Below are 27,444 nucleotides of genomic sequence, written 5' to 3'. Positions count from 1 at the left end.
AAAGTTTCGCTGACATTTTTTTTGAACTCAAACATCTTATTCTGCTTCAATAGGTCAGTAGTCATCTTGGGATGTTTTGATTTGTAACTTCAAAACATTCATTCAAAGGAGGACATAGGGGTCCAAAATGTGAGTCTAACTTTGCGTTTTACCTTAAGCAAAGCACAAGCATTATCATATGGTAACATGATAATGTATGCAATTTATGTAATTTTACATACAACTATACTGAATTGTATAAATGACAGAATGCTTAATGAAACAATATATTTACAAGGTTACCCAAAGATTATTGAAATATTACATATACTACATACACCTGCAAAAGTTCAAGAGAATCAGGCATCTAAGAAAGTGCTGATATGCTTCCTAGATCAACACATCAGTTTTGAGGGATCAGGTGATACAGATGCTTAAGGACTTGAAGCTGTCCCTACATTTCTACATCAGTTTAGTTGAGGAGGATGGGTTGTGCTTGCTCACTACCCCCTTGCTTCCTTAGGTCAACAACCAGCTCTTACATTTCCCAACACATAGGCAATCCCAGTTTGCTACTGAAGATGACTTTCACCCATAGGGGCATTGTTACTGAACAAGATGGATATTAGTCAGTGATATGTGGACATGGGGAACTTGTTTGCTCTCTTGTTTGTCCAATAATTAGTATTTTAGAGGATGAAATTGATGAGATTAGTAAATCCAGGGTGAGGAATTGTTGGAAGATGTTATAAAAGGTTTCACTTAATAATGTTGATAGATCTGTTGTTAACTTGATCACAGAGAAGGATAAAAGGTCAGCACAACATTGTGAGCCAAAGGGCCTGAATTATGCTGTACTATTCTATGTTCAGATGGGTGAGTCCTGAAGAAGGGTCTCAGCCCGAACTGTTGACTTTTTATTCATTTCCATAGATGCTGCTTGACCTGCTGATTTCCTGCAGCATGTTGTGTGTGTTTTTCTGGGCATGGTGGTGGAATGGTTAGTAAAACCCTTTACAGTACCAGTGATCCAGGTTTAATTCCCACCACTATCTGTAAGGAGTTTGTATGTTCTCCCCACGACCACATGGGTTTTCTTTGGGTGATCCGGTTTCCTCCCACAGTTGGTAGGTTAGTTGGTCTTTGTAAATTGTCTCGTGATAAGGCTAGGGTTAAAGAGGCAGCTGCTGGGCAGCGCAGCCTGAAGGGTCAGAAGAGCCCGTTCCACGCTGTATCTCTGTAAAATAACAATTTCCAGCATCTGCAGAACCTCTTGTGGAACTGAACTGCTGCTATCTACTAGACTATGCAGGGAATGAAATGATAATAGTCATTTATTCTGTCTTGCAGGAAGGTGGAGAACAGTGAAAAAAAACAGTGACTATTCCTATTAATGTAGAACCTTTAATGCACCAAGAATATACCAAAGGTTACATATGAGTATTATCAATCAAAGAGAATGATGAATACACCACCTTCCTGGAGGTACAGTATTTGCATATGAGGGCAGTAGGGCAGATGATGAAAAGCTGGGTGAAAGTCCTAGTTCTTCAAGACAGAAAGGTAGGGAGATTAATTTTCAGGGTGTGCAAAAGACTAGAATTGGGGGAGGTCAGAGATCTTGGAGGGTTGTAGAGCAGGATGAGCAAAGAGGTGGGAGAGACTGAGGTTAATGAGGCAAAATAAAGATGGGAACTTTAACTTGTAACACTTGATCAAGAGGCAGTACGCATCAGTGAGGCAGGGTGAGAGGGGCACGGTGTAGTTAGGATATCTCACACCAAGTGCTGGAGAAACTGAGCAGGTCAGGCAGATTTGAACAATCGATGTTTCAGATTGAGACCCTTTAGTAGAACTGGAAAGGAAGGAGGCAGAAGCCAGAATAAAAAGGTGGGGATAGAGGGAGGAACACAAGCTGGCAGGAAATAGATTAATTCAGATAGATGAATGATGTGAGAAGCTGGTATCAGCCCTTTGCCCCTTTCACTATTATCTACCAGCTTCTCACATCATTCCCTTTTCTACTCCCTGCTCCACCTCACCTCCTCACCTAGATTCACCTTTCACCTGCCAGCTTGCGCTTCTATCCCCCTCCCACCCTGTTATTCTGACTTCTGTCCTCTTCCTTTCCAGTCCTGATGAAGGATGTCAGGTGGAAATGTTTACCGTTTATTCCTTTCCATCGATGCTGCCTGACCAACAGCAGCTGAGATACTAGAAGCATTTTGCTCTGTAGTTTCAGTGTCTGGAGTCTTCCTAGTGCAAGTTAGGACATGGTTAACAGAGATGTGGATGACCTCAAATTTTTGGAGTTCAATGAAAGATAAGCAAAGATTAAAGCCCTGGTATATTTTGGTGTTCACTAGATCTTGTGCAAATTCTCTTTACTTGTTATTCATTAATTAAAAATAACTTGAAGTTTCTGTAATGCAAATATTTATAAGAATGATCTTAACTTAAGACAATATTTCTAGAATACTGAGTGGTGCAGTATTTGCACTAGGATCTAAATAACAGGACAGAATATTCTACTGATTCTGATGAATGGATTTTGACATCTCCATTTTGTTCTTCCAGATCCTTCATATTGGAATAAATTGTCGAACTTCCTTCGGTCTGAGCAGAAGGCTGAATGGTGACAGCAGAATAGGTAACAGTATCTTCAGCTTCTTTATCGAACTAAAATAAATAAGTCAATTAGTCATTTAAATGCAAAGGTAAAGTACTCTTGAAATCTGAGATTTGGACAGGGAATACAGGAAATGTTCAACAGGTCAGGCCGCAGGTGTGGAGAAAGAAACAGATTCAAAGGGTTGTATTGTTCTTGAGCCAGCCCATGCCTAGTGTTTGGTTTCTGGTAGATCACTGCAGCCACTTTAAGAATGTGTGGCCACAGGATTCCCAAAACCTTGGAGCAGTCTCCATCTTGGTCTCTCTAAATCCAAGAAGGGCTGCACCCTAGGGAGCAGTAAGGAACAGAGGGACCTCAGAATACAAACCCAAAGATCCTTGACGGTGGTAGAAAAAGGTTAATAACATGGTTAAGAATGCATATGGGATAGCGGCTTTCATTAGTCAGGGGCAACCTTCCCTCTAATCTGTAATGACCAGTGTGCGCAAAAATCTTGTGCTGTGCTGTTCTTTGCCCAGTAACAACAACATGTGAACAGTGTATTATTGATTCAATAATTTCTTCAGTAAAAAAACAGTATAATTAAGCCAGCTCTAAAACCAAAAGACAAACCACTGCAAACTCCCCATTGTCAACACCGTCCACATCAGAAACCGGAAAAGGAAATGTGAATGTGTACGATCGTGAAATATCCTTAACATGCCAACGAGGTGGAGGGTGCACACAGTCTAACTTCCTTTGTGTGTTGGTAGCAAAAGACGTGTGCGTGCACACTTCAGAGGGAACATTGGTCAGGGGCATAAACAAGAGCAGCAAGGTCATGCTCCAATCTCATAAAACATTGGTCAGATCCCAGCTCAAATACTGTGTGAAGTTCCAGCCAGCAAGGATGACGGTACTGGAGAGAGTGCAGAGGAGATTCACCAGGATGTATTGTATTGGTTTATTATTGTCATATGCATCAAGACATAGTGGGAGGCTTGTCTCACATACCATTTATACTGATCAAATCATTACCGAGTGCCGTGGATGACTGCTGTTCCTCACTGCTTTCTAGGATGTGGCCAGTCATAGATTCAGGGAGACCAAGACAAAGACTGCACCAAGGTGTTTGGAGTCCCGGAGGCACATGCACTCAAAGTGGCTGCAGTGATCTACCAGATTTGTCGCACTGTGTGATGTACTGAGGCTGTGGGCCTGCTCTGGCTGCCCCGGGCTTCGTGTCTAAGGGCTCACTTTCATTCTGAATGCTGTTGCTGGCTTCTATTTACGTGATTTGTGTTTTTTCCTCTCTCTCTCTCTCTGCACGTTGGGTGCTAGTCCTTTTTTAATGGGTTCTTTTGGGTTTCTCGTTTTGTGGCTGCCTGTAAGGAGATGCACCTCAAGGCTGTATAATGTATACCTACTTTGATAGTAAATGTTCTTTGATCTTTGAAGCAAAACACTTGGTATGAAATGGATTAATTACAACACAAACCTTTGATCCTGTTTCTGTACATTGAGGTGAACAAGGTAAAACAGGACATTGCCTGGAAATGAGAAGTTCATTGGATAATCGAAGAACAGAAACATAGGGCAGTCATAGCATAAGAGGAGGCCATTCTGCCCAACAGGTCCATCCTCGTTCCTGGCACTGCAATTATATTTCCCCATAGTCCTGTAAGTAACATTTAGTCATAGTCATACTTTATTGATCCCAGGGGAAATTGGGGTGGGGTAGAGGGGGGATGGGGTGGGGTAGAGGGGGGACGGGGTGGGGCCCAAGATCTAACCAGGAAACTGCAGAGTTGATCCTCTCCTTGCTCACTGTTCACATACAGTCCTTTTAGCAGATGACAGCTTGGAGGAGCAACACATTGTATTCCGTCTGGATAGTCTCCAATCTGATGGCATGAACATCAATTTCTTCCCCCCTTTCCTCTTCCATTCTTCATTCTGGCTCCCCTCTTACCCGCTCTCTTCTCTTCACATGCCTTTCACCTCTCCTCTGGTTTTCCTCCTCTATCCCTTCCTTCCATGATCCACTCTCCTCTCATCAGATTTCTTCTTCCTCAGTCCTTTACCCTTTCCACTTATCACCTCCCAGCTTCTCCCTTCATCCTCCCTTCCCCACCCACCTACCTTCCTAGCTTCACTTATCACCTGCGAGCTTGAACTCCTCCCCCTCCCCCCAACCTTCATATTTTGGCTTCTTCCCCCTTCCGTTCAAGTCACGGTGAAGGACCTCAGTGATATATTCCTCTCCATAGATGCTGCCTGACCTGCTGAGTTCCAACAATAGACAATAGGTGCAGGAGTAGGCCATTCAGCCCTTCGAGCCAGCACCAGCATTCACGGTGATCATGGCTGATCATCCACAATCAGTATCCAGTTCCTGCCTTATCCCCATAACCTTTGATTCCGCTATCTTTAAGAGCTCTATCCATCTCTTTCTTGAAAGCATCCAGAGACTTGGCCTCCACAGCCTTCTGGAGCAGAGCATTCCATATATCCACCACTCTCTGGGTGAAAAAGGTTTTCCACAACTCCGTTCTAAATGGCCTACCCCTAATTCTTAAACTGTGGCCTCTGATTCTGGACTCACCCATCAGCGGGAACATGCTTCCTGCATCCAGCGTGCCCAATCCCTTAATAATCTTATATGTTCCAATAAGATCCCCTCTCAGCCTTCTAAATTCCAGAGTATACAAGCCCAGTCGCTCCAATCTATCGACATATGACCGTCCTGCCATCCCGGGAATTAACCTTGTGAACCTACGCTGCACTCCCTCAATAGCAAGAATGTCCTTCCTCAAATTTGGAGACCAAAACTGCACACAGCACTCCAGGTATGGTCTCACCAGGGCCCTGTACAGCTATGGAAGGACCTCTTTGGTCTTATACTCAATTCCCCAGAAGGCCAGCATGCCATTAGCTTTCTTCACTGCCTGCTGTACTTGCATGCTTGCTTTCAGTGACTGATGTACAAGAGCACCTAGATCTCATTGTGCTTCCCCTTTTCCTAACTTGACTCCATTTAAATAATAATCTGCCTTCCCGTTCTTACCACCAAAGTGGATAACCTCACATTTATCCACATTAAACTGCATCTGCCCACTCACCCAGCCTGTCCAAGTCACCCTGCATTCTCATAACATCCTCCTCACATTTCACACTGCCACCCAGCTTTGTGTCATCGGCAAATTTGCTAATGTTACTGTTAATTCCCTCATCTAAATCACTAATATATATTGTAAACAGCTGCGGTCCCAGCACTGAACCCTGCGGTACCCCACTGGTCACCGCCTGCCATTCCGAAAGGGACCTGTTAATCGCTACTCTTTGTTTTCTGTCAGCCAGCCAATTTTCAATCCTTGTCAGTACTCTGCCAATACCATGTGCCCTAATTTTGCCCACTAATCTCCTATGTGGGACTTTATCAACATTTCGTGTGTGATATCTACCCAATAAAATGTCTTTTCAAAATTATATTCCCATCTGAGGGAAATGGTGCAGGAATAGTTGAAGCAATTACTTTGGAGTGTTTTTAATTTGTTAAAGAAATTATGTATCATGCTAAGAATTCAAAAAGAGCAGCAATATACCATAATTTCATATTACTCTGCATTCTCACCTTGGCTGTAGTAGAAGTTTCTGGGTTCCTGTTAGTATCTGCAAAAGAAAAAAAATCTAAAAATACCATTTAACAAGAAGGAAAATGTTCTCATATTTCCCCCCACCCCCTGTAGCTGGTTTGCTCCACTTTACTTCTACCTTTATGAGCTTTATGTAGGTCAGCAGAAAGGGTCATTGGCTGCAACCTAGCATCACTGCTGGACTTGTTTGTGTCTAGGACAAAGAAGTGGGCAGGAAGAAGAAGTCATTGCAGACACTACCCACCCTACACGCCACCTTTTCCAAAAGCTCCCTTTTCTGGAAAGTGCTATACAGCTATTGAAACAAAACCTTTACTCCATCCTATAAGTTTACCCTCCCAGTTAGTTAACTGGACCAACCATTCTACTCAGCACCCCTCACCATTCTCTATCTATTCTGCCCCGCCCCCACCCGAACCCGAACTAAAATGGTATTTTTGTAGTGTAAATACAGAACATGCTGGTATTCATGCAAATTTATTCCATATCTCCAACTTCGTTTTTAGATAAGTGTTTATAGTTTGTAATTTTTGAATATAGTTTTTGTTGTTGCACCAGCCAACACAGCAAGTTCCTAATCCGCGTACATGTATATGGCGAATAAAGTCGATTCTCAAGGTGCATTGAAACATCAAGGCATACAGAGAAATACACACAAAAAGCTGGAGGAATCTGAGAGGAGAGGAGCGTGGACCTTGGGAGAAAGGGAAGAAGGAGGGGCACCAGGGGGAGGTGATAGGCGGGTGAGGAGAAGAGGTAAGAGGCCTGCACAGGGAATAGAAGAAAAGGGAAGGGGGGGAAAGAAAAAATTACCAGAAGGGGAAATTGACGTTCATGTCATCAGGTTAGAAAGTACCCAGATGGAATATAAGGGATTGTTCCTCCACCCTGAGGGTGGCCTCATCGTGGCACATGAGGAGAACATGGACTGATGTTTCGGAAAGGGAATGGGGATGGGGATGGGAATTAAATTGGTTGGCCTCTGGGAAATTCCACTTTGGCAGATAGAGCAGAGGTGTTTGACAAAGAGGTTCCCTCCCCTAATTTGCACCAGTGTAGAGGAGGCCACATTGGGAGCACCAGATACAATAGATTCGAAATGTTGCCTCATCTGGAGGGATGTTTGTGGCTCTGAATGGAGGTAAGGGAGGAGGTGAATAGGCAGGTGTAGCATTTCTGTTGCTTGCTAGGAGAAAGACTAGTGGGGAATCATGGAAGGAGCGATCTCTGTTGAAAGCGTAGAGCGATGGGGAGGTAAAGGTGTATTTGGTGGTAGGATACCAGTGAAGATGGCAAAAGTTGTGGAGAATGATGTGTTGAATGCCAAGATTCATGGGGTGGTAGGTGAGGACAAGATGAATTCCATCACTGTCAAGGCGGTGGGAAAATGGTCTGAGTGTGGAAGTCTGAAAAATGGAGGGGATGTGTGCGAGGGCTGCATCAATGGTGGAGGAATGGAAACCTCCTTGAAGAAAGATGACATCTCTGATGCCCTGGAAAGGAAAGCCTCATCCTGCTAGACAAAGGGACTGAGAAAGAGGAATAGCATTTTTTACAGTAGAAACTTTGAAATGGGAATAACATTCTGCTCTGTTTGCATCAATGACCAACACAGTCCAAGGACGTGCTGGGCCAGCCCACATTTTGAAGCGCCAGTCAAAGTAATTGCTTTAGTTTCTCACCTTTCTGCTTTTCCTGCTCAACCACACACAAGGACTCAAACTTACTACAGGAAGCTGCAGCTGCTTGCTACTTTCTTGTCTTATGATAGGAAAACCACTTCCCATCAAGTGTAACACAACACTGAGCTGATTCCGGTAGATATGGTTTTGAAACCCACCACTGAAACTTCAACAACAAACTAGGCTGACGTGCCTGTACACCACCAAACGAGAACTCCAGTGAAGGAAGTGGTAATTTTTGGATGACACAATAAACTGAAGCTTTATTTGATTTTGTAAGTTTCCATACAAGGGTCATTGGCAGTATATCAAAGCTCAAGGTAAATATGTCAAATCATTTTCTTGCGGGCACGCTCAACAAATCCGACAATCATAATAGAATCAATAAAAAGACCACACCAACAGGGCAGACAACCAATGTGCAAACGACAAGCTATGCAAGCACAAAAGAAAATTAATAAAAATAATAAATAAATAAGCGATAAATATCAAGATTATGAGATGAAGAGTCCTTAAAAGTGAGTCCATAGGCTGTGTGAACAGTTCAGTGATGGGGCGAGTGACGTTATCCCCCTTTGGTTCAAGTGCCTGATGATTGAGGGTTGATAGCTGTTCTTGAACCTGGTGGTCTGAGCCCGAAGGCTCTTGTACCTTCTTCTGATGGCAGCAGTGTTAAGAGAGCATGACCTGGGTGTTGGGAGTCCCTGATGATGAATGCTGGTTTCCCGCGACAATGCTCCATGTAGATGTGCTGAGTGGAGGGGAGATGTTTAGGTGCAACTTCATGCGTCCCGGCCAATATTTAGCCTTCCGCCACCGGCCTCTTAACATATTGTGCACGTTTTCTGTACCAATGTTGGCTGCTGTGAATCCAAGATCCATCGCACCTTTCAGGTGCAGCCTTAGGATCACGATAGCCAGCATCTGCCTCAAGAAAACAACTGTGTGCCAATTTTTGAGAAGCAGGGAGGTATCAAAATCAACATCAGGTTTATTATTCTATCCACGGCCTCCTCTACCGTAAAGATGAAGCCACACTCAGGTTGGAGGAACATCTTATATTCTGTCTGGGTAGCCTCCAACCTGATGGCATGAACATTGACTTCTCTAACTTCCATTAATGTCCCACCTTCCCCTCGTACCCCATCTGTTATTTATTTATTTATTTATTTATTATATATTCTTATTTTTCTCTCTCTCCTTTTTCTCCCTCTGACTATATCCCTTGCCCTTCCTCTGGGCTTCCCCCCTTCCCCTTTCCTTCTCCCTAGGCCTCCTGTCCCATGATCCTCTCATTTCCCCTTTGCCAATCACCTGTCCAGCTCCTGGCTCCATCCCTCCCCCTCCTGTCTTCTCCTATCACTTCGGATCTCTCCCCCCCCCCACTTTCAAATCTCTTACTAGCTCTTCTTTCAGTCAGTCCTGACGAAGGGTCTCAGCCTGAAACGTCAACTGTACCTCTTCCTATAGATGCTGCCTGGCCTGCTGCGTTCACCAGCAACTTTGATGTGTGTTGCTTGAAATTCCAGCATCTGCAGATTTCCTCATGTTTGTACTTTGAAATTTGTTGCTTTGCAGCAGCACTGCATAAAAATTACTATAAATCACAATAAGAAATTGATATTTAAAGAGAGAGAAAAATGGTGAAGTAGTGCTGTTGGGTTCACTGTCTACTCAAAAATCCTTTGGTGGAGGGGAAGTAGCTGTTCTTAAAATGTTGAGTTTAAAACTATCCTCAATGTCCAGGAAATGATTACCTCTCAATCCAGATCTGAGAGAGGTTGCTTCTGTTTAGTCACAGGAGATTTCCGTAGGCACAAGAGATTTTGACTCAAAAGATTCCGCGGATGCTGGAGATTTTGAGCAGCACGCACAAAATGCTGGTCAGGTAACATCTATGGAGAGGAATAAAAATCCTGCTGAGGGGTCTCGACCTGAAACATCGACTGTTTGTTCCCCTCTATTGAAGCTGTCTGACCTGCTGAGTTCCTCTAGCATTTTGCATGTGTAGATTGTTTTTGACATTTTGTCACTGTTGTGGCTGTCAAGTTGGGCACTAGTAGCTGTGTTAACTGCCAGATAATCTGTTTTGCATGCTGTTGACTGAGAGAATTTCATGGCTCTACCACAACGCTGCCAAGTGATCCCTTACATCTACAGATCCTTCCCAGGATTCTCCACTAAAGGATGATGGGAAGTGACACAGTAGTGTACAAGGTGATGAGAGGCATAGACCGTGTGGATAGCCAGAGACTTTTTCCCAGAGTCGGAAATGGCTAATACAAGGGAACATAATTTTATTGTCATTGTTGGAAAGGCAGGATAGGAGAGAAAGGGGTGCTGGTGGAGGCAGATACATTAGGGATCTGCAAGAAGCTCATAGATCGGCACATGGAAGATAAAAAAAATGGAGGGCTATGTAGGAGGGAAGGGTTATATTGATCTTAGACTAGTTTAAAAGATTGGCATAATATCATGGGTTGAAGGGTCTATACTGTGCCATATGAATCCATGTCCTGTGATATGACAGGGTTCAGTTCCTGTGTAGTGTTTGCAACCCGAACTGTTCGCAAATCCAAAATGTGGCCACAAAGCGAGTTCCCATATAACAGAGGAGCCTGCAGCCTTGCCGCAGCCTGCATCTCCATCCCTTTCCATCCCACAGGTCTCCCATTCATATATATGGTCTGCACATAACTTGGGCGTTTGCAACCTGGGCTGGAGAGAAGCAATTTAGCTCTCCCATCACTCTGCGTCAGAGCACCAGCCTTGCCTTCTGGGATTTGAACTCAGGTGTGAAATTTGATTACTCCACACCGCCATCCCCACCTCCGAGCTTTGATCCAGAGTTGACTACGCTCCCCAATGACCCTGGCAACCGATACTTTCCATTGGATTCCAATATATTATTGTGCCATCACACACAACAGCTGCTGTTCTATCATCATTCTGACCATGGAAGGAATATTTTGTGGGTTACTTACTTGCAGGAGTGACTATTTTCTGAGGTCTTCTCCTTTTCTTTATAAGTAGAACTATCAGAAGTAAGACCAATAGTCCCAACAGAAGTGGAAGCAAAATGTACCATATCTTTGGGCCGCTGCTAAAAAATAAGATAAATTAAATGAGATTGAGGCTTTGTACAATTGACAGACCAAGGAGAAGTTCGAGTTAAGTTTAAGCCTGCCATTCAACTGTACACATTTAGACCACCAAACAAAACAAAGATTTCTCCGGACCGAGGCGTACACGCAGTACATATCACTCACACACAACACATGAAGCGATATCACCACAAATAAATGAACAAATGATAAGGTCCAACACGTAATGGATCGAACCAGAGGGAGGATTCAATCTTGAATGCTGAGAGCTGCCTCACAAGAACAAGGGGTGATCTCTTGTACTAAGTTGTCATGGTTTCTTCAATAGGACCTCACAAACTGACGTTCACCTACAATACTGGATACCCCAACTGCACCTGGGTGGTCCAGAGGTTGAAGGTCTGTGAGTCTGGGTCAAGGACTGGAGGTCAGAGGTTGGATGCTCGTTTGGCGGTGCTCCATGCCAATGTACTTAAAGAGGGGATGAGAAAGGTGGTAGGCTTTGTGATAGACTGGGCTGTGTCCACCACTTTCTGCAGTCCCCGCCATCCCTTGGTGTTTCCATAGCAGTCAGGATAATATCCACTGTGCATCTATAGACGTTTCTCAAACTCTTTGGTAACATGCTGAACCTACACAAATTTCTGAGGAAGTAGAGGCATGTTGTATCTTCTTTGTGATGTTACTTACCCAGGACAGATCCTCTGGTAGGTTAACGCCAAGGAATTTTAAGCCACTGACCCTATGCACCTCTATTCTCCTAACGAGGACTGGTTCATGGAACATAGAACAGCACAGGAACAGGCCTTTTGGTGCACAATGCTGTGCTGAAATAACTAAATTAGTAATCAAAAGGCTAACTGAACTAATCCCTTCTGCCTACACAATGTTGATATCCTTCCTGTTCCTCACATCTATGTGCCCATCTAAAGGTCTCCTAAAGGACCCCAATGTGTCTGCCTCTTCCCCCACTCCAGGCAACACATTCTAGGCACCCATCACTCTCTGCGGTAAAAAAACTTGCCGCTCACATCTCCTTTGAAATTACTACCCTCATCTGAAATGCATGCCCTTCGGTATTGGACATTTCCACCCTGAAAAAATGATACCGTCTCCCCCATCTATGCCTCTCATAATATTATAAACCTCTATCAGATCTCCCCGCAACCTCCACTGCTCCAGAGAAAACAGCTCAAGTTTGTCTAATCTCTTGTTGTAGCTCATACCATCTAATCAAAGCAGCATTCTGGTAGAACTCTTCTGCACCCACTCCGAAGCCTTGACGCACTTCCTATAATGGGGTGGCCAGAAATGGATGCAATATTGCAGATGCAGCCTAATTAGAGTTTTACAAAGCTGCAACACAACTTCCTGACTTTTGAAGTCAATGTCACAACTAACAAAGGCAAGCATGCCATATGCCTTCTTAACCACGCTATCGACCTGTGTAGCCATTTTCAGGGAGCTGTGAATTTGGATCCCAAGATTCTTCTTCTCCGCAACACTGTTAAGGGTCTTACCCTTCGCAGTGTGCTGCCTCTTAAGACAGAGGAACAGAATGAGATCATTTGGCCCATCGAGTCCGCTCCACCATTCCATCATGGCTGATTTATTATTCCACTCCATCCCATTTTCTTGCTTTTTCCCTGTAACATTTGAAGCCCTGTCTAAAGAAAAACCTATCAAGCTTTAGATATACCTACCTGAGCATTAAGTGTACTCAATGACTTGGCCTCCACAGTCACATGTGGCAATGAATTCTGCAAATTCACCACTCTCTGGCTAAAAAAAAATTCTTCCTCATCTCTGTTCTAAATGGATGTCCCTCTATTCTGAGGCCATGCCCTCTGGTCTTGGACTCACTCACTCGTCCTCTCCAGATCTACTCTATCTAGCCCTTTCAATATTTGATAGGTTTCAATGAGAATCCCCCTTCATTCTTCTAAATTCCGAGTAAAGACCCAGAGCCATCAAATGCTCTATATACAGTATGTTAACCCTTCATTCTGGAATCATTTTTATGAACCTCCTCTGGCCCTCTCCAAAGCCAACACATCTTTTCATAGATAAGGGGCCCAATTTACTTACAAACCTCTGTATGTTCCAACCAATGCCTTATAAATCCTCAACATTACATTTTTGTTCTTATATTCTAATCCTCTTGAAAGGAATGTGAACATTGCATTTGCCTTCCTCACCACTGACTCAACCTGCAAGCTAACCTTTAGGGAATCCCACACAAGAACTTCTAATTCCTTTTGCACTTCTGTTTATTTGAAATTTCTCCTCATTTAGAAATGTAGAAATAGTCTCTCCATTTAGAAATAGGCTTTGCCTTTATTCCTTGAACTGAAGTGCATGACTATACACTTCCCTAAATATCCATATACTCTGTCACTCCTTTGCCCATTCTCCCAATTTTTCTTCTGCCTCTCTCTCTTCTTAAAGACTGGATTCACATTTGTAATTTTCCAGTCCTCTAGAACTATTCTAGGATCAAGTGATTCTTAAAAGATCATTACTAATGCTTATGCAATCTCTTCAGCCACCTCCATCAGAACCCTGGGGTGTATTCCATCTGGTTCAAGTGATTTATCTACCTTCAAACCTTTCAGCTTTCCAAGCACCTTCTGCTTGATAACTGCTACTACATTGACCCTCTCGAATTTCTGGCATACTGTTAGTGTCTTCCACAGTGAAGACTGACGCAAAAGTTTGTCTGCCATTACGTTGTTCCCCATTACTACCTCTCCAGCATCATTTTCCAGAAGTCTAATATTCACTCTTTCCTCTCTTTTACTCTTTATATATCTGAAAAAACTTGGTATCCTTTTTTATATTATTGGCTAGCTTTCCTTCATGTTTCATCTTTTCTCTCCTTATGGCTTCTTAGTTGCCTTCTGATTGCTTTAAAAGGTTCCCAATCCCCTAACTTCCCACTAACTTTTGCTGAATTATATGTTCTCCATTTTCTACTCACGCTGCCTTGGACTTCCCTTGTCAGTCATGATTGCCTCATCCTCCCTTTAGAATACTTCTTCATCGTTGGAATGCATCTATTCTGTGCTTTCTGAATTGCCCCCAGAAACTCCAGTCAGTGCCGTTCTTCTGATATCCCTGCTGGTGTCCTCTTTCAATAAAATTTGGCCAGGTCCTCTCTGATACCTCTGTAATTCCTTTTACTCAACTGAAATACTAATACATCTAACTTTATCTTCTCTGTCTCAAATTGCAGGATGAATTCTATCATATTATGATCACTGCCTTCCAAGGGTTCCTTTACCTTTAGCTCCCTAATCAAATCTGGTTCATGACACAGCTTCCAATCCTGAATTGCCTTTCCCCTAGTGGGGTCAACCACAAGCTGCTCTAAAAATCAACAAATTCCCTCTCTTAGGACCCAACACCAACCTGATTTTTCCAATTAATCAGCATATTGAAATCCTCCATGACTATCATAAGATTGCCATTTGAACATGACTTTTCTATCTCCCATTGTAACTTGTATCCCGCATTCTGCCCAATGTTCAGAAGTCTGTATATAACTTCTGTCAGGGTCTTTATACCCTGCAGTTTCTTTTAAGAGACTCTTAGATAGGGACATGAAGCTTAGAAAAATAGAGGGCTATGTGGTAGGGAAATTGTAGGCAGTTTCTAGAGTAGGTTACATGGTCAGGACACCAGTGCGGGCCGAAGTGCCTGTAATGTGCTGTAGATTTCTATGTTTCTATGTTAATTCTACCCTTAAGGATTCTACACCTTTCAATCATATGTCACTTCTTTCTAAAGATTAGATTTCACTTCTTTTTTTACCAACAGAGCCACCCCACCCCTCTGCCTACCTTCCTTTTCTTTCAATATAATGTGTATCTTTGGATGTTAAGCTCCAACTATGATCGTCTTTCAGCCATGACTCAGAGATGCCCACACCATCATACCAACCAATCTCTAATTACACTTTGAGTTTTCTCACCTTATTCTGTATACTGCGTGCATTCAAATATAACACTTCTGTGTAACACCTGTATCTAGAGATTCTTAAAAGATCATTACTAATGATCTTCAATTATGGGTTCAACTAAGGGTCCTGTATTCATTACCCTTTTCTATTTTGTTCCCGTTTTACACTTTAACACAACACAGTAATTGCAATGTTGCCCCTATCATCTGTCTGTTCTTCCTTAAGTCTCACTACACATTATATCTACCTGTATACCAACTGTCCAATCCTCAACCCTATCACTCCAGTTCACATTTCCACTGGCAAGCGAGTTTAAATACTTCCCAACAGTTGTAGCAAACATACCCACATGGATATTAGTCTCCCTTGAATTCAGATGAAACCATTCCTTTTTGTACAGGTTATACCATTCCCCAGAAGAGATCCCGCTGATCCAACAAATCTGAAATCCTGCCTCCTGCACCACTTCCTCAGCCACTCATTCATCTGCCAAATCTTGCTATTCTTACCCTCACAGGTGTGTAGCACAGGCAGCAGTCCAGAGGTTACTACCCTGGAGATCATGCTTTTCACCTTTTAACTCTCTATATTCTCTCTTCAGGACCTCCTCCCATTTCCTCACTATGTCATTGGTACTAATATGTACCACAGCTTCTGGCTGCTCACCCTCCCCATTTAGAATATTGTGGGTCTGATCCGAGACATCCCTGACTGTGGCACTGGGAGGCACAATCCATCTGGGTGTCTTTTTTATGTCTGCGGAACCTCCTGTATGCTCTGCTGACTATGGAATTCCCTGTCATTACTGCACTCCTCTCCTTTACATTTGATCAGCAAGGTGCAACACTGCACAGTTGTCCGGGTTAAACTCCATCTGCGATTTGTCCACTCTTATCTGCAACTGAAAGCATTCATGGACTTTTGGCTTCTTCCTGCTGCTGCTGATAATCAGCTCTTTGGTTTTCTGAGGTTGAGTGAGAGATTGTTGCCCTGGCACCACTCAACCAGATTTTCAGTCACCCTTCTATAAGCCAATTCGTCATCACTTTTGATCCGGCCAACAACCAGTTGTGAGGTTTGTAAGCTTATAAATGGTAAGAGAGCCTTACCTAGCCAAGCTCTCATAAGTGAAAAGTGAGTAGAGCAGGGGATAAGCATCCTCAGACAAGGGGAAATCTACAAGAGCCAATCAGCCTTCCACCAACTCGTAGGTCTTCAGGAGGTGGGAATCAACCGGAGCACATCAGGTGAAGACAAGGAAGACTCCACACAGAAAGCAATGAAGATCAGGAGTAGATCCAGGTTGGTGGAGCTGTAAGTCCACAACTGTCCGAGCTGCCCCATTGTGCTGCTCCCAATACCTGACGTCCTGTGGCATAATTGTGATGGTGAGCTAAGAGAGGAATCTTAGTCTGCACGGGATATTTGAGTTGAAGGGCAGGTTTCCATGCCATATTAATCTCTGATACTATGATATCTCCAACTGACATATTATTTTCCTCTAACCTTTATGTTGATCAAATTAAATGAAATGTATGATGCCGATTAGAGACACTTGTATTACAGCAGAATTATCAAACTGTGATCTTAATCAGTCAATAGTTATTAATTTGAAGATGACAGTTGAAATCTCACCTTTTGTTGTCTTTAAAATCTTCTGGTGTTTCTGGGGTGAGATGTTAAAATAAACACGTTAAACCAAATGATAATCAATTACAGCACAAAATAACTTTAATCTTTGTCAACCTATAGGTTGGCATTGTGGTGGAGCAGCAGAACATTCAGATCTATTTACTGCATATGCTGTGCATCGAAACAGACAGTGAAATGCATCGTTTTCATTAACAAGCAGCACCCTGCAGGATGTGCTGAGAGCCAGCCCACAAGTGTTGCCACACATTCTGGCTCCAGTACATGACACCCCCAATGTTCAGCAGAACAACACAGGACACAACAAGCAAACAAGCAGCACATAAAGCAGGTCAGAAACGCGCAACATCAACAGCAATATTATTTTGTGCTGGAGCAGGTGTGAAACTCTGAATCGCTTATTATTTCTGCTTCTTAGCTCCTTAAGTCAACTTACCTAGATCAAGAAGCAAGGGGTGATACAACACGGAAACAGACCCTTCAGCATGCAGTCAGGTCCTATTTAATTCTCCCTCTCTTTTCCATCAATTCATTCTAAATTCTTACAAGGGGAATTTTACAACAGCCAGTTAAACTTCCACCTTCCCCTAAGGCTTTGGGATGCAGGAGGAAACCAGACCAATTGAAGGAAATAAGGCAAAGGCAAGGAAAGCTCCACACAGAAAGCACCAGAGATCAGGATTAAATCCAGGTTGATGGAGCTGTGAGTTCACAGCTGACGAGTCGCACCATTGTGCTGCTCCCAACTGATGAAGTTCATCGAACGTAGACCATCAAACAGTACAGCACAGTACAGGCCCTTCAGCCACGAAGCGGCCAACATAATCTCTGACCCTTCCATCCCTGGTCATTCTTGCTTCTCTCCTCTCCCATCAGGCAGAAGATGTAACAGGTTCTGAGCATGTACTACCAGGCTCAAGGACAGTTTTTATTCTGCTATTATCAAACCCTTGAGCAGACCTCCTGTACACTAAATGATGAACACTTGATCTCTCAATCTACCTCATCATGGCCCTTGTAATTTGTCTTGACTACATTTCCTTTGTGACTAATACTACGTTCTGATTTCTTTTACAGCCTTGATGTGCTTATGTTTGGAATGATCTGCCTGGATCGTGCATAAACTATGTTTTTCACTGTCTCTTGGCACACATGACAATACCAATACCGATAATAAACCAATGTCAATCTCAAGAGTCTAGATGCAAGTGAAAGAATCAGTATGGAATTTCATAAGCAAAGATCAATAAGAAGACAAAAAAGATTCTGCAGATGCTGGAAATAATTAGTAATGAACACAAACTGGAGGATCTCAGCGGATCCCTCTCTGGAGGGAAATAAACAGTTCATGTTTCATGCTAATACCCTTCACCAGTCCCAATGAAGCAACTTGGCTGGAAAAGTTGACACTTTCTTCCTGTCCACAGCTGCTGCCTGACCTGCTGAGTTCCTTCAGCATCTTGTGTGTGAAGATGAGGAAGAAGATAGAATTTAACCAAAAAGTGGTGAGCAGTCTGGACACAAAATAGGGAAAACCGAGAAGTATGAGGAGAAGGAAGGTGGGTAGAAATAGAATGGAGGAAGATATTAGACAGTGAGATTATAGGAACACAATTACACCATTTGGCCCATCAAGTCTTCTCCACCATGCTATCACGATTATTACCCTTCCCAACACCATACTCCTGCTTTCTCCCCATTACCTTTGACAACCAAGAACCTCCACTTTAAATATACCCAGTGATTTGGTCTCCACAGTCATCCGAGAGAAAGTATTCCAACTAGCTAAAGAAACTACTCCTCATCTCTGTTCCAAAGTGGCATCCCTCTATGGAGTAGAAAGTCTGTAAAGACTGAAAATTTGCATGTTCGTAAGCACCAAATCACAGAAATTTTAGGTTGATTCGTACCTTCAGAAATCTCCAGCATTTTAATCTGCACAATCTCAAAGTTAAACGTGTTTGTTGCTCCACACCAGTACTCTCCTTTATCTCCTTCGTTGGTCTGCTTTATAGTGACAGCAAATTCAGTGGAAGTGTTTACGATGATTGCTGGGTTTCTGCTGATGTATCCAGTGCTAGCTATCACACTGCACCTATTTACAGAGATTACTTTACACAAGAATTTCTTGTGTGATTTAAATCGCTGCTCATAGTGGCAGTGTAGGCTGGTGGCATTTTGCATCACACCCTTCACCGTGATATTGTCTGCTGTCCATGAACCTGCTGGTAAATGAGAAAAGGAAGAAATGAGAGGTCTAATGTAGTGGGAATCATGCTGACAGAACCTTCGGTGCTACAGTTAGCTGGGGCTGTGTGGGAGGACTACTGACCATGGATGGGAGGGACCCCAGTAGAACAGGCCTTGCCAAGCCTAAGAGATAATGCAAAAAGTTACGAAGGCTAAAAGAAAGCATGGAATTGCTCCAGCAGACAAGCTGAAGGAGAATCGTAAGGGAATCTACAGGTATGCTAAGAGCAAAAGAATTGCAAGGGACAGAATTGGTCCTCTGGAAGACCAGAATGTTAATCCACGTGTGGAGCCAAAACAGATGGGGAAGATTTTAAATGTATTTGCACCTGTATTTTCTTGGGAGACAGATATAGAGTTTATAGAAGTGAGGCAAAGCAGGATCAGCTTCATAAACCCTGTACAGATTACAGAGGAGGAGGTGTTTGCTACTCTTTGTCAAATCAGGGTGGATTTTTCTCTACAGCCTGACTAAGTGTTCCCTCAGACCCTGTGGGAGGGAAGTGCAGAAATTGCAAGGGCCCCAGCAGAGATACTTAAAACATCTTTAGTGACAGGAGAGTTACTGTACGATTGTGGGACAGCCAATATTGTTTCACTGTTTAAAAAAGGCTTTAAACAGAAACCTGTAAATTATAGGCTGGTGTGCCTGTCGTCAGTTGTGGGAAAGTTATTGGAAGGTATTCTCAGAGACCAGATATATAAGTATTTGTATAGATATGGACTGGTTAATGATAGTCAGCATGGCTTAGTGCGTGGTAGGTCATGTCTAACCAATCTTACGGAATTTTTTGAGGAAGATAACAGGAAAGTGGATGAAGACGAGTCAGCGGATGTTATCTACGTGGACTTTAGTAAGGCATTTGTTAAGGTCCTGCGTGAGAAGCTGGTGAAGGTGGTCCATCGCTCGGCATGCTGGGACCGATCTAGAATGGTAGGGTATTGAGGAGTGTGGTGGACAAAGTGATCTGGGAATACAAGTTCATGATTCATTGAAAGTGGTGTCACAGTCAGATAGGACCATAAAGAAAGCTCTTGACACTTTGGCCTTCAGAAATCAAAGTATTGAGTCCCCAACATGGGATGTTATGTTGAAGTTGTATAAGATTTTGGTGAGGCCTAATTTGGAGTATTGTGTACAGTTTTGGTCATCTACCTATAGGAAAATTGTAAACAAGGTTGGAAAGAGTGCAGAGAAAATTCACAAGGATATTGCTGGGTCTGGAGGACCTGAGTTATAAGGGAAGATTGAATAGGTTCGCACTGTATTTTTTAAAGAATGTAGAAGATTGAGAGGAGATTTGATAAGGGTACACAAAATTAGGAGGGGTATGGATGGGGTAAATGCAAGCAAGCTCCTTCCACTGAGGTTGGGTGGGACTACAACCATGGTTAAGTGTAAAAGGTGAGAACATTAAGGGGATCATGAGGGGAATCTTCTTCACTCAGAGAGTCATGAGAGTGTGGAATGAGCTGCCAGCACAAGTAGTTCAGGTGATTTCAATACTAAAGAGAAGTTTGAATAGGTGCATGGATAGTAGGGATATGGAGGGCTATGGTCCCGGTGCAGATTGATGGAAGTAGGCAGATTAAATGGTTTTGTCATCATCTAGATGGAGCAAAGGACCTGTTTCTGTGCTGTATTTCTCTATGACTCTATGATGTACAGTCTTGGGCACATGTAAAAAAATCCTGTAAAGCAAAGATACTAAAAAAATTAATGAAATGAAAATATTATAAATACCAAAAAAATTACAAAAAGTGAAATTAAATCAATATTTGGTGTGACCACACCTTGCCTTTAAAGCTGCATCAGTTCTCTTATAGGCACGGTCATGCAACTTTATAAGGAAATCGATTAGTGGGTTCTTCCAAGGATCTTGGAGAACTTGCTACAGTTCTTCTGAAAGACTTTGGCTGTTTCAGTTGCTTCTGTCTCTCCAGGTAATCCCAGACAGCCTCAAGATCATGGCTCTTTGGAGGCCATACCATCAATTGCAGAACTCCTTGTTCTTATTTTTTGCTGGAGAAAGTTCTTTATGATCTTGGCCGTGTGTTTGGGGTCATTGGCGTGTTGCAGATGTTGGGACTGATCAGACAACTCCCTGATGGATGAGAATTTGCTTGTGCTTCTCAACATTGAAGATTCCAGTAATTCTGATCAGACCATCAAATCTATTTGCAGAAATGTAGCTGCAATCCTGCAGGGAACCCCTGCCATGCCACTGTTGACTGCAAACACTCATCCATGTAGCATTCTCTAGCTCTTCTACAGACAAACTGCCTCCTGTCTGAGTCAAAAGTTTCAAATTTTGATCATCAGTCCAGAGCACTGGCTGCCAGTGTTCAGCACCCCAGTCTATGAGTTTCTATGTCCATGGGCGACTCTCTTGGCTTTGTTTCCAAAGTGGAGGAATAGCTTTTTGGCAGCAACTCTTCCATGAAGACCACCTGACAATATTACCCCGGACTATAGAGGGGTGTACTTGGGTTCCAGTTGATTCTGCAAGTTTAGAGCTGATAGCAGTGCTGGACTTCTTCCAGTTTTGAATGGATGTCAGTTTGATGTATCTCACATCTGCTGCACTCAGATTCCGTAGCTGACCACTTCATTTCTGGTCCTCAGCCTTGCTTGTTTCTTTGTGCATCTTCAGAAGACTTGGACAACACTTCTTGAAACTTCCATCTGCCATGAACTTTCTGCTTGAGAGAAACCTTAGTGATGGAAGATATTGCACTGTGTCTTGATGCTATGCTCACTCTTGCCATGGTGTAAGAATTGATGATTTGAAGCTTAAACTGCCACATCTACCACACACTCACCTTTTAGTTTGTTTGTCCTTTGCCCAGTTTGATTCCTTCTACACCCATTGCTGTTTCAGCTGATCAGTTTTGTTCATTCAACTCATTATGTTATTGATCATTAGCACCTGTTTGTCATCTTTGTTTAATCATGCACTAGACTATATGCCTACAAAGTAATCAAGTTTTATTTGAAAAGTCGCCCAATACTTAATATGTTACTTTCTTTAACAAAATCCAAAAATTTCTCTGTAACATTTAATTTTTTTTGGGAGAATGTATGTTGGGAAATTTAAACTTGCTCTTTTCTACTGACACACTACGTAGAAGACAAATGTTAAACATCTAAAACAAACTTTATATAAAAAAGCAAAATGTTCTAATTTTGCTCCTGTGTCTGATAGTCTTACGGAAGACCGGAGTCAGAAATTGTTTCCACTCTCTCTTCCCTTGTTTACATGCTGTATACAACCCTGTGCCAAATCCATCAGGAAGGATGAGAGCAGGAAGAGGGGTGACATTGCCAGGCAGTTCGGACACACATTTCAAAATCTCCCTGTAACTGGACAAAGCTGCAATCATCTGCTTAGATCCCCAGTCAGCTCGCAGATTGATCAGCATCTGTAACTGCTCTGATTTGGCATCCTGGGTTAGATTGAACCACAGGAAGAGCGAGATCATGCTCTTCGGTAACTGGCACAACCTATCCAATGACCCCTTCGCTGTCAGGCTGGACTACCTGAGCTGCTGAGTTCCTTCAGCATATTGTGTTCAGTGTAACCAATTTACTAATTTCTGTATCAACAAACCTTCCACTTCTCTCTCATTCCTGATGCAGGGTCAATCTGACTTGCACCTTTCACATCTACAGTTGCTAAGTGGCCTCCTCAGTTCTTCCCGTGTTTCATGTCTTGTTTCAGTGTCTGGAATCTGTTGTCTCTTCTGTCTTCTCTGATAACACTTTGGGAAGTGAAGGTTACATCATGATCAATGCATTCATTATGGGACGACAGTCCAGCTGGTACCCTGACTTAAGCCTAAGCCTTACCTGCGGTAACCTTCAGCATTACAATGTCTGATATGTCAATATATTTTCCGTCTAAACGTCCACACCAGTATATCCCTGAATCACTCTCCATAAGTTGTCTTGTGGTTACAACAATAGATCTTGTGTGTCTTCTGATTGATATTCTTGGATGGTAACTGTATTTCTCCGTATCCATTACTGGACTGCATCTCCTTTGATTGTTTGTTTTACACCAAACTATGGTTCCCCATTTCTCTACAGGTGAACATCGCACTGTGACTGTTTCTCCCACTCCTGCTCGTACCACCATTGTGTGATCTCGTGCCAACGATTCTGTCAGTAAAATTAAAGTAAAAAAATTAATTTTTATTGATTGATTTTGTTTTATTTACAGTAACAGGCCCTACTGGCCCAATGAGCCCGCGCAGCCGAATTGTACACGTGATCAATTGACCTACGAACTTGTATGTCTTTAGAACGTGGAATGAAACCAGAGCACGTGGAGGAAACCTAGTGATCACAAGGACGATGTACAAATGCTTTACCGACAGCATTGGGAATTGAACCTGGATCGCTAGTGCTGTAATAGTGATACGTAGAATATAGAATAGTACAGCACAGTGGAGACAGTGGCGAAATTGAACCTGGATTGCTAGCATTGTAATAGCATTGCATCGCACATAGAACACTACAGTACCATACAGATCCTTTGGCCCACCATGTTGTGCCAAGCTTTTAATCTACTCTAAGATCAATCTAACCCTACGCAGCTCTCCATGTTTTCCCTATCATCAATGTGTCTATCTGAGAGTTTCTTAAATGTCTTTTATGTACCTGCTCTACTATCAACCCTAGCAGGGCATTCCATGCAACACTCACTTTATGTTTAAAAATAATCTACCCCTGACGGCCCCCCTATTCCTTCCACCAATAATCTTAAAATTCTGCCCCTTGTATCAGCCAATTCAGCACTGGGAAGAAGTCTGCAACTGTCCACTTGATCAATGCCTCTTATCATCTTGTACACCTCTATCATGTCACCTCTCATCATCCTTCAGTCCAAAGCGAAGAGCCCTGACTCTTGAGGGTCAAGGGGGACCTTGGGGTTCAAATCCATACATCCCTCAAGGTCGCTGCACAGGCTGATAGGATAGTTAAGAAGGCCTTTTGAGATGCTAGGCTTCATTAATAGGGGGACTGAGTTCAAAAGTAGAGAGGTCATGTTGCAACTCTACAAATCTCTAGTGAGATCACACTTAGAGTATTGTGTTCATTTCTGGTCACCTCATTATAGGAAGGATGTGGAAGCTATGGAGAGGGTGCAGAGGAGATTTACCAGGATGTTACCTGGATTGGAAAACAAGTCTTATGAGGCAAGGTTAGCAGAGCTGCGACTTTTCTCTTTGGGGCGTAAAAGGAAGAGAGAGGATTTGATAGAGGTCTACAAGATTATGAGAGGCATAGATGGGGTGGACAGTCAGTACCTGTTTCCCAGTGCACGATAAACAAACACCAGAGTGCATATGTACAAAATTAAGGGAGGGAAGTTTGGCAGAGACATCAGGGGTAAGTTTTTTTATACAGAGGGTTGTGGGTGCCTGGAATAACAAGCCAGGGATGGTGATGGAGGCTAAAACATTAGGGGTATATAAGTGCCTCTTGGACAGGCACATAGATGAAAGAAAAATAGAGGGTTACGGGTAGTGTGGGTTTAGTAATTTTTTTAGGAATATATGGGTTGGCACAACATCGAGGGCCGAAGGGCCTGTACTGTGCTGTAGTATTCTAGTGTCTAGTGACTCGCTCGACCCATCTTTGTACAACATGTCTAATCCAGGCAGGAGCCTGGTAAATCTCCACGAACCATAACACTACCATGCTGATAATTTATAGAATCTCAAAAAAGTATTTCCATAAACACGTTTCATGTAACTTAATCTCTGTTCCTTTCTCCAGGTCAATGGCTAATTATTATTACAACATAAAATGAAGCCATTTCAGCCCTATGGGTCTATGCAGTTTCATTCCCCACCAGTCCTTACAAAGAGCTGCTATAGACTAGATGGACCAAATAGTCTCCCACCATACCAAACCCAGTCTATAATCTCATTTTCTGACATGATGGCCCTCAGTTCTTAAAGGACTAGACAGTCATTAGTGCATTGCCTATTGTGGAAGTTTGCAATGCACAAATTGACTGTTGGGTTGTCTGCACAACTTTGCACTTCAAAAGTACTTTGTTGTTTGTGAAGTGTGTTGTGGAATTTTCACAGACCTGTAGATCAAGAACCATAGAAACAGGTCCTTCAGCTCACTGAGTCTGTGCAGACCATAAAACACTCACTTCCATGAATCCCTTTCTCTTCTCCTCACACTCCCATCAACACCCCCTGGATACTCAGCTACAATTTACCATGGACAATTATCCTGCCACGCTGTACATCTTTGGGATGTGGGACGGTGGGGTAATTCGAACACCCGGAGGAAACCCACACAGGCAGAAATACCACGCCAAAGCAATGGAGGACAGATTGGGCCAAAACCAAACCCTCTGTGCTGCATGTACTCCATAGAATTTCTTTGCTAAATCCTCCCCCACAACTTTGTCTCAACTCACTACACCTCGTATTGAAAAGTAAAATTGATTGTCACCTTTCCTGATCCCTGTTGCTTATTCTCAGCGGTAGTGTTTCATCACGTGTCTGGTTAGCATTAACAATTTTTAAGGTTATATGTAACTAGATGCTATAGTTCAACATATGTGAAAAGAAAGTCTTACTTGAGATGACAGAGAGCAATAGCAGAGCAGCAAACAGCATTGTTCCAGTGATGGTTCTCAGTTTCCAGTGACTGTGTCCACAATATGCTCTTCCTCTTTTTTTTAAAAAGAGATGTCGTGGATTGCACCATTTCCTCTTAAATTAGCAAATAGCTTTGCAATGTGATACAGAAAAAGGGAGATTAACAAATGTCCTTTTTCAGATGCTACTGTGTATATTGTTACAAGTTTCCAGTTTGGGGAAACAGGAAGATGACTCTTAACTGAATATAAGTCCACACAGAGGAAAGAGGAGCTGCTAAAAAAACAGCATTACCTTCACCCTACACAAAGTGCTGTAAGAATTCAACAGACCAGGCAGCATCCATGGAAAAGAGTAAAAAGTTGATGTTTCAGGCCCTTCATCCAGACTCAAGGTTAAGGGTCTCTTTTGTATGGATGCTGCCTGGCCCGCTGAGTTCCTCCAACATTTTGCGTGAGTTGCTTGGATTTCCAGCATCTGCATGTTTTCTCTTATTTGTGGTTCTCTTCATCCTTACTGTTTCAGTGGCAGGATGGACAATATTCAGCATCTGAGTCACTGCTATCCGGAAGGAGGTACAGTAGCCTTGGGTCCCACACCACCAGGTTCAGGAACAGTAATGAATGCTCAACCATCAGGCTCCTGAACCAGTGTGGATAACTTCACTCACCACAACACTGAACTATTCCACAACCTACTGATTCACTTTCAAGGACTTTACAACCCATACTTTCAATAATATTTATTTTTCAAGGACTTTGCAAACTATGTTCTCTCTATCCATTCTTTTATTTATATATTTTTTATTTGCACAGTTTGTCTTTATATGCACATTGGTTGTTTGTCTTTGTGTGTAGTCTTTTATTGACTCTATTGTGGTGTTTCTTTGTATTTACTGCAAATGCCTGCAAGAAAATGAATCTCAGGATGGGAAATGGTGACCTATTCATACTTTGATCATAAATTTACATTGAACTTTGATATATTGCAAAGATGGAACTGAAGCAGGACATATGACTCACAGTATGTCGTCAACTATCAGTAACCCTGACATCTTCTTGTTGACAGCCGGCACAGATGAATTTCGGGGGGATGTATGCTTGACCCACTGCTCTATTCTCTCTAGGCTTGTGTATGTGGCTAGGCACATACATCAGTAAATTTGCAGACTACGCTACTGTTGATGTGACTTGATAGAGGTGTACATGATGATAAGAGACATAGATCGAGTATCCACAAGTGTTCTCCACTCCCCTGAGCCAGCCTACCAATCGCTGAAATATCATGTTAAATTGTATTACACGCAACACACAGAAAAGTTGCTGGTGAATGCAGCAGGCCAGGCAGCATCTCTAGGAAGAGGTACACTGAAGAATTTTAAATCTCTTTGCGTTTTTAAATTTTACTAGTTTATGAAAACCGTCTGAGTTCCCTCTGATGTTACCTCCATCAGAGGTAACATCAAAAACTTTAAGTTTTCTTGTTATGCTTTACGACATCCATCACTGCCATTTTCTATCCTTTGTGCATTCCTTTTGCACTCTGCTCCAAAGATGAGGAGACCTATCCCAGTTGCAGTCCAATTACACTGGGTGTATCTTATGAATTTTGGGCTACTGATCATGAAAATCACCATGAAATTTCCCTATCATGCACCATTTTTTAATAAACTTTTGCTTATTACTTCAATTCATAATTCAAGTCAATTAGAATGTTGCCTGCAATATAAGCTGGAAAGTTTCCTCTCTTGTCCAGGCATGCTTGGGTGGCACAGCTACTGCATGGCAGGACAATCCCAGCATCTGCAGATTATTTTGTGTTTAGTTTTAGACAGATGCTTCCCAGAATAACTGATGCCAAGACTAAGGAAAGCATTTTTGTTGGTCCACAAATCAGACAGATCATCAATGACAGGAAATTT

The 27,444-nt window shown here is 42.7% G+C and overlaps 1 protein-coding gene across 3 annotated transcripts; it reads right to left on the bottom strand.

The window, feature by feature from the left end:
• Nucleotides 1–253: 253 nt before the first annotated feature.
• Nucleotides 254–25,586, bottom strand: LOC140210066 (polymeric immunoglobulin receptor-like). Of its 3 annotated transcripts, none has more exons than XM_072278842.1 (7): nucleotides 25,502–25,586; nucleotides 22,744–23,055; nucleotides 18,554–18,868; nucleotides 16,629–16,659; nucleotides 10,913–11,031; nucleotides 6,225–6,262; nucleotides 254–2,658 (listed from the first exon to the last, which is right to left on the bottom strand). In XM_072278842.1, exons 1-7 carry the CDS (start codon nucleotides 25,539–25,541, stop codon nucleotides 2,479–2,481), a joined length of 1,035 nt encoding a protein of 344 aa, XP_072134943.1. In that variant the 5' UTR covers nucleotides 25,542–25,586; the 3' UTR covers nucleotides 254–2,478. The 3 variants fall into 3 exon arrangements, with proteins under 3 accessions (XP_072134943.1, XP_072134944.1, XP_072134945.1); XM_072278843.1 differs by having other exon boundaries at nucleotides 10,913–11,028; XM_072278844.1 differs by having other exon boundaries at nucleotides 18,554–18,865.
• Between the last annotated feature and the right edge of the window lie 1,858 nt (nucleotides 25,587–27,444).

Source organism: Mobula birostris, chromosome 14, assembly GCF_030028105.1.
Source record: "Mobula birostris isolate sMobBir1 chromosome 14, sMobBir1.hap1, whole genome shotgun sequence".
Classification (NCBI taxonomy): domain Eukaryota; kingdom Metazoa; phylum Chordata; class Chondrichthyes; order Myliobatiformes; family Myliobatidae; genus Mobula; species Mobula birostris.
Note: the sequence above shows the minus strand (reverse complement) of the source record. Positions and strands in the feature narration are given on the sequence as shown.

What these genes read in the sequence shown, in the direction of transcription:
- LOC140210066 (XM_072278842.1), bottom strand. Translation starts at nt 25,541, where the DNA reads ATGCTGTTTGCTGCTCTGCTATTGCTCTCTGTCATCTCAA. An exon ending in ATTGCTCTCTGTCATCTCAA is followed by an intron (nt 23,056 to 25,501) that starts GTAAGACTTTCT and finishes TTTTACTGACAG; the next exon opens with AATCGTTGGCACGAGATCAC. An exon ending in AATGCTGGAGATTTCTGAAG is followed by an intron (nt 16,660 to 18,553) that starts GTACGAATCAAC and finishes ATCTCACCCCAG; the next exon opens with AAACACCAGAAGATTTTAAA.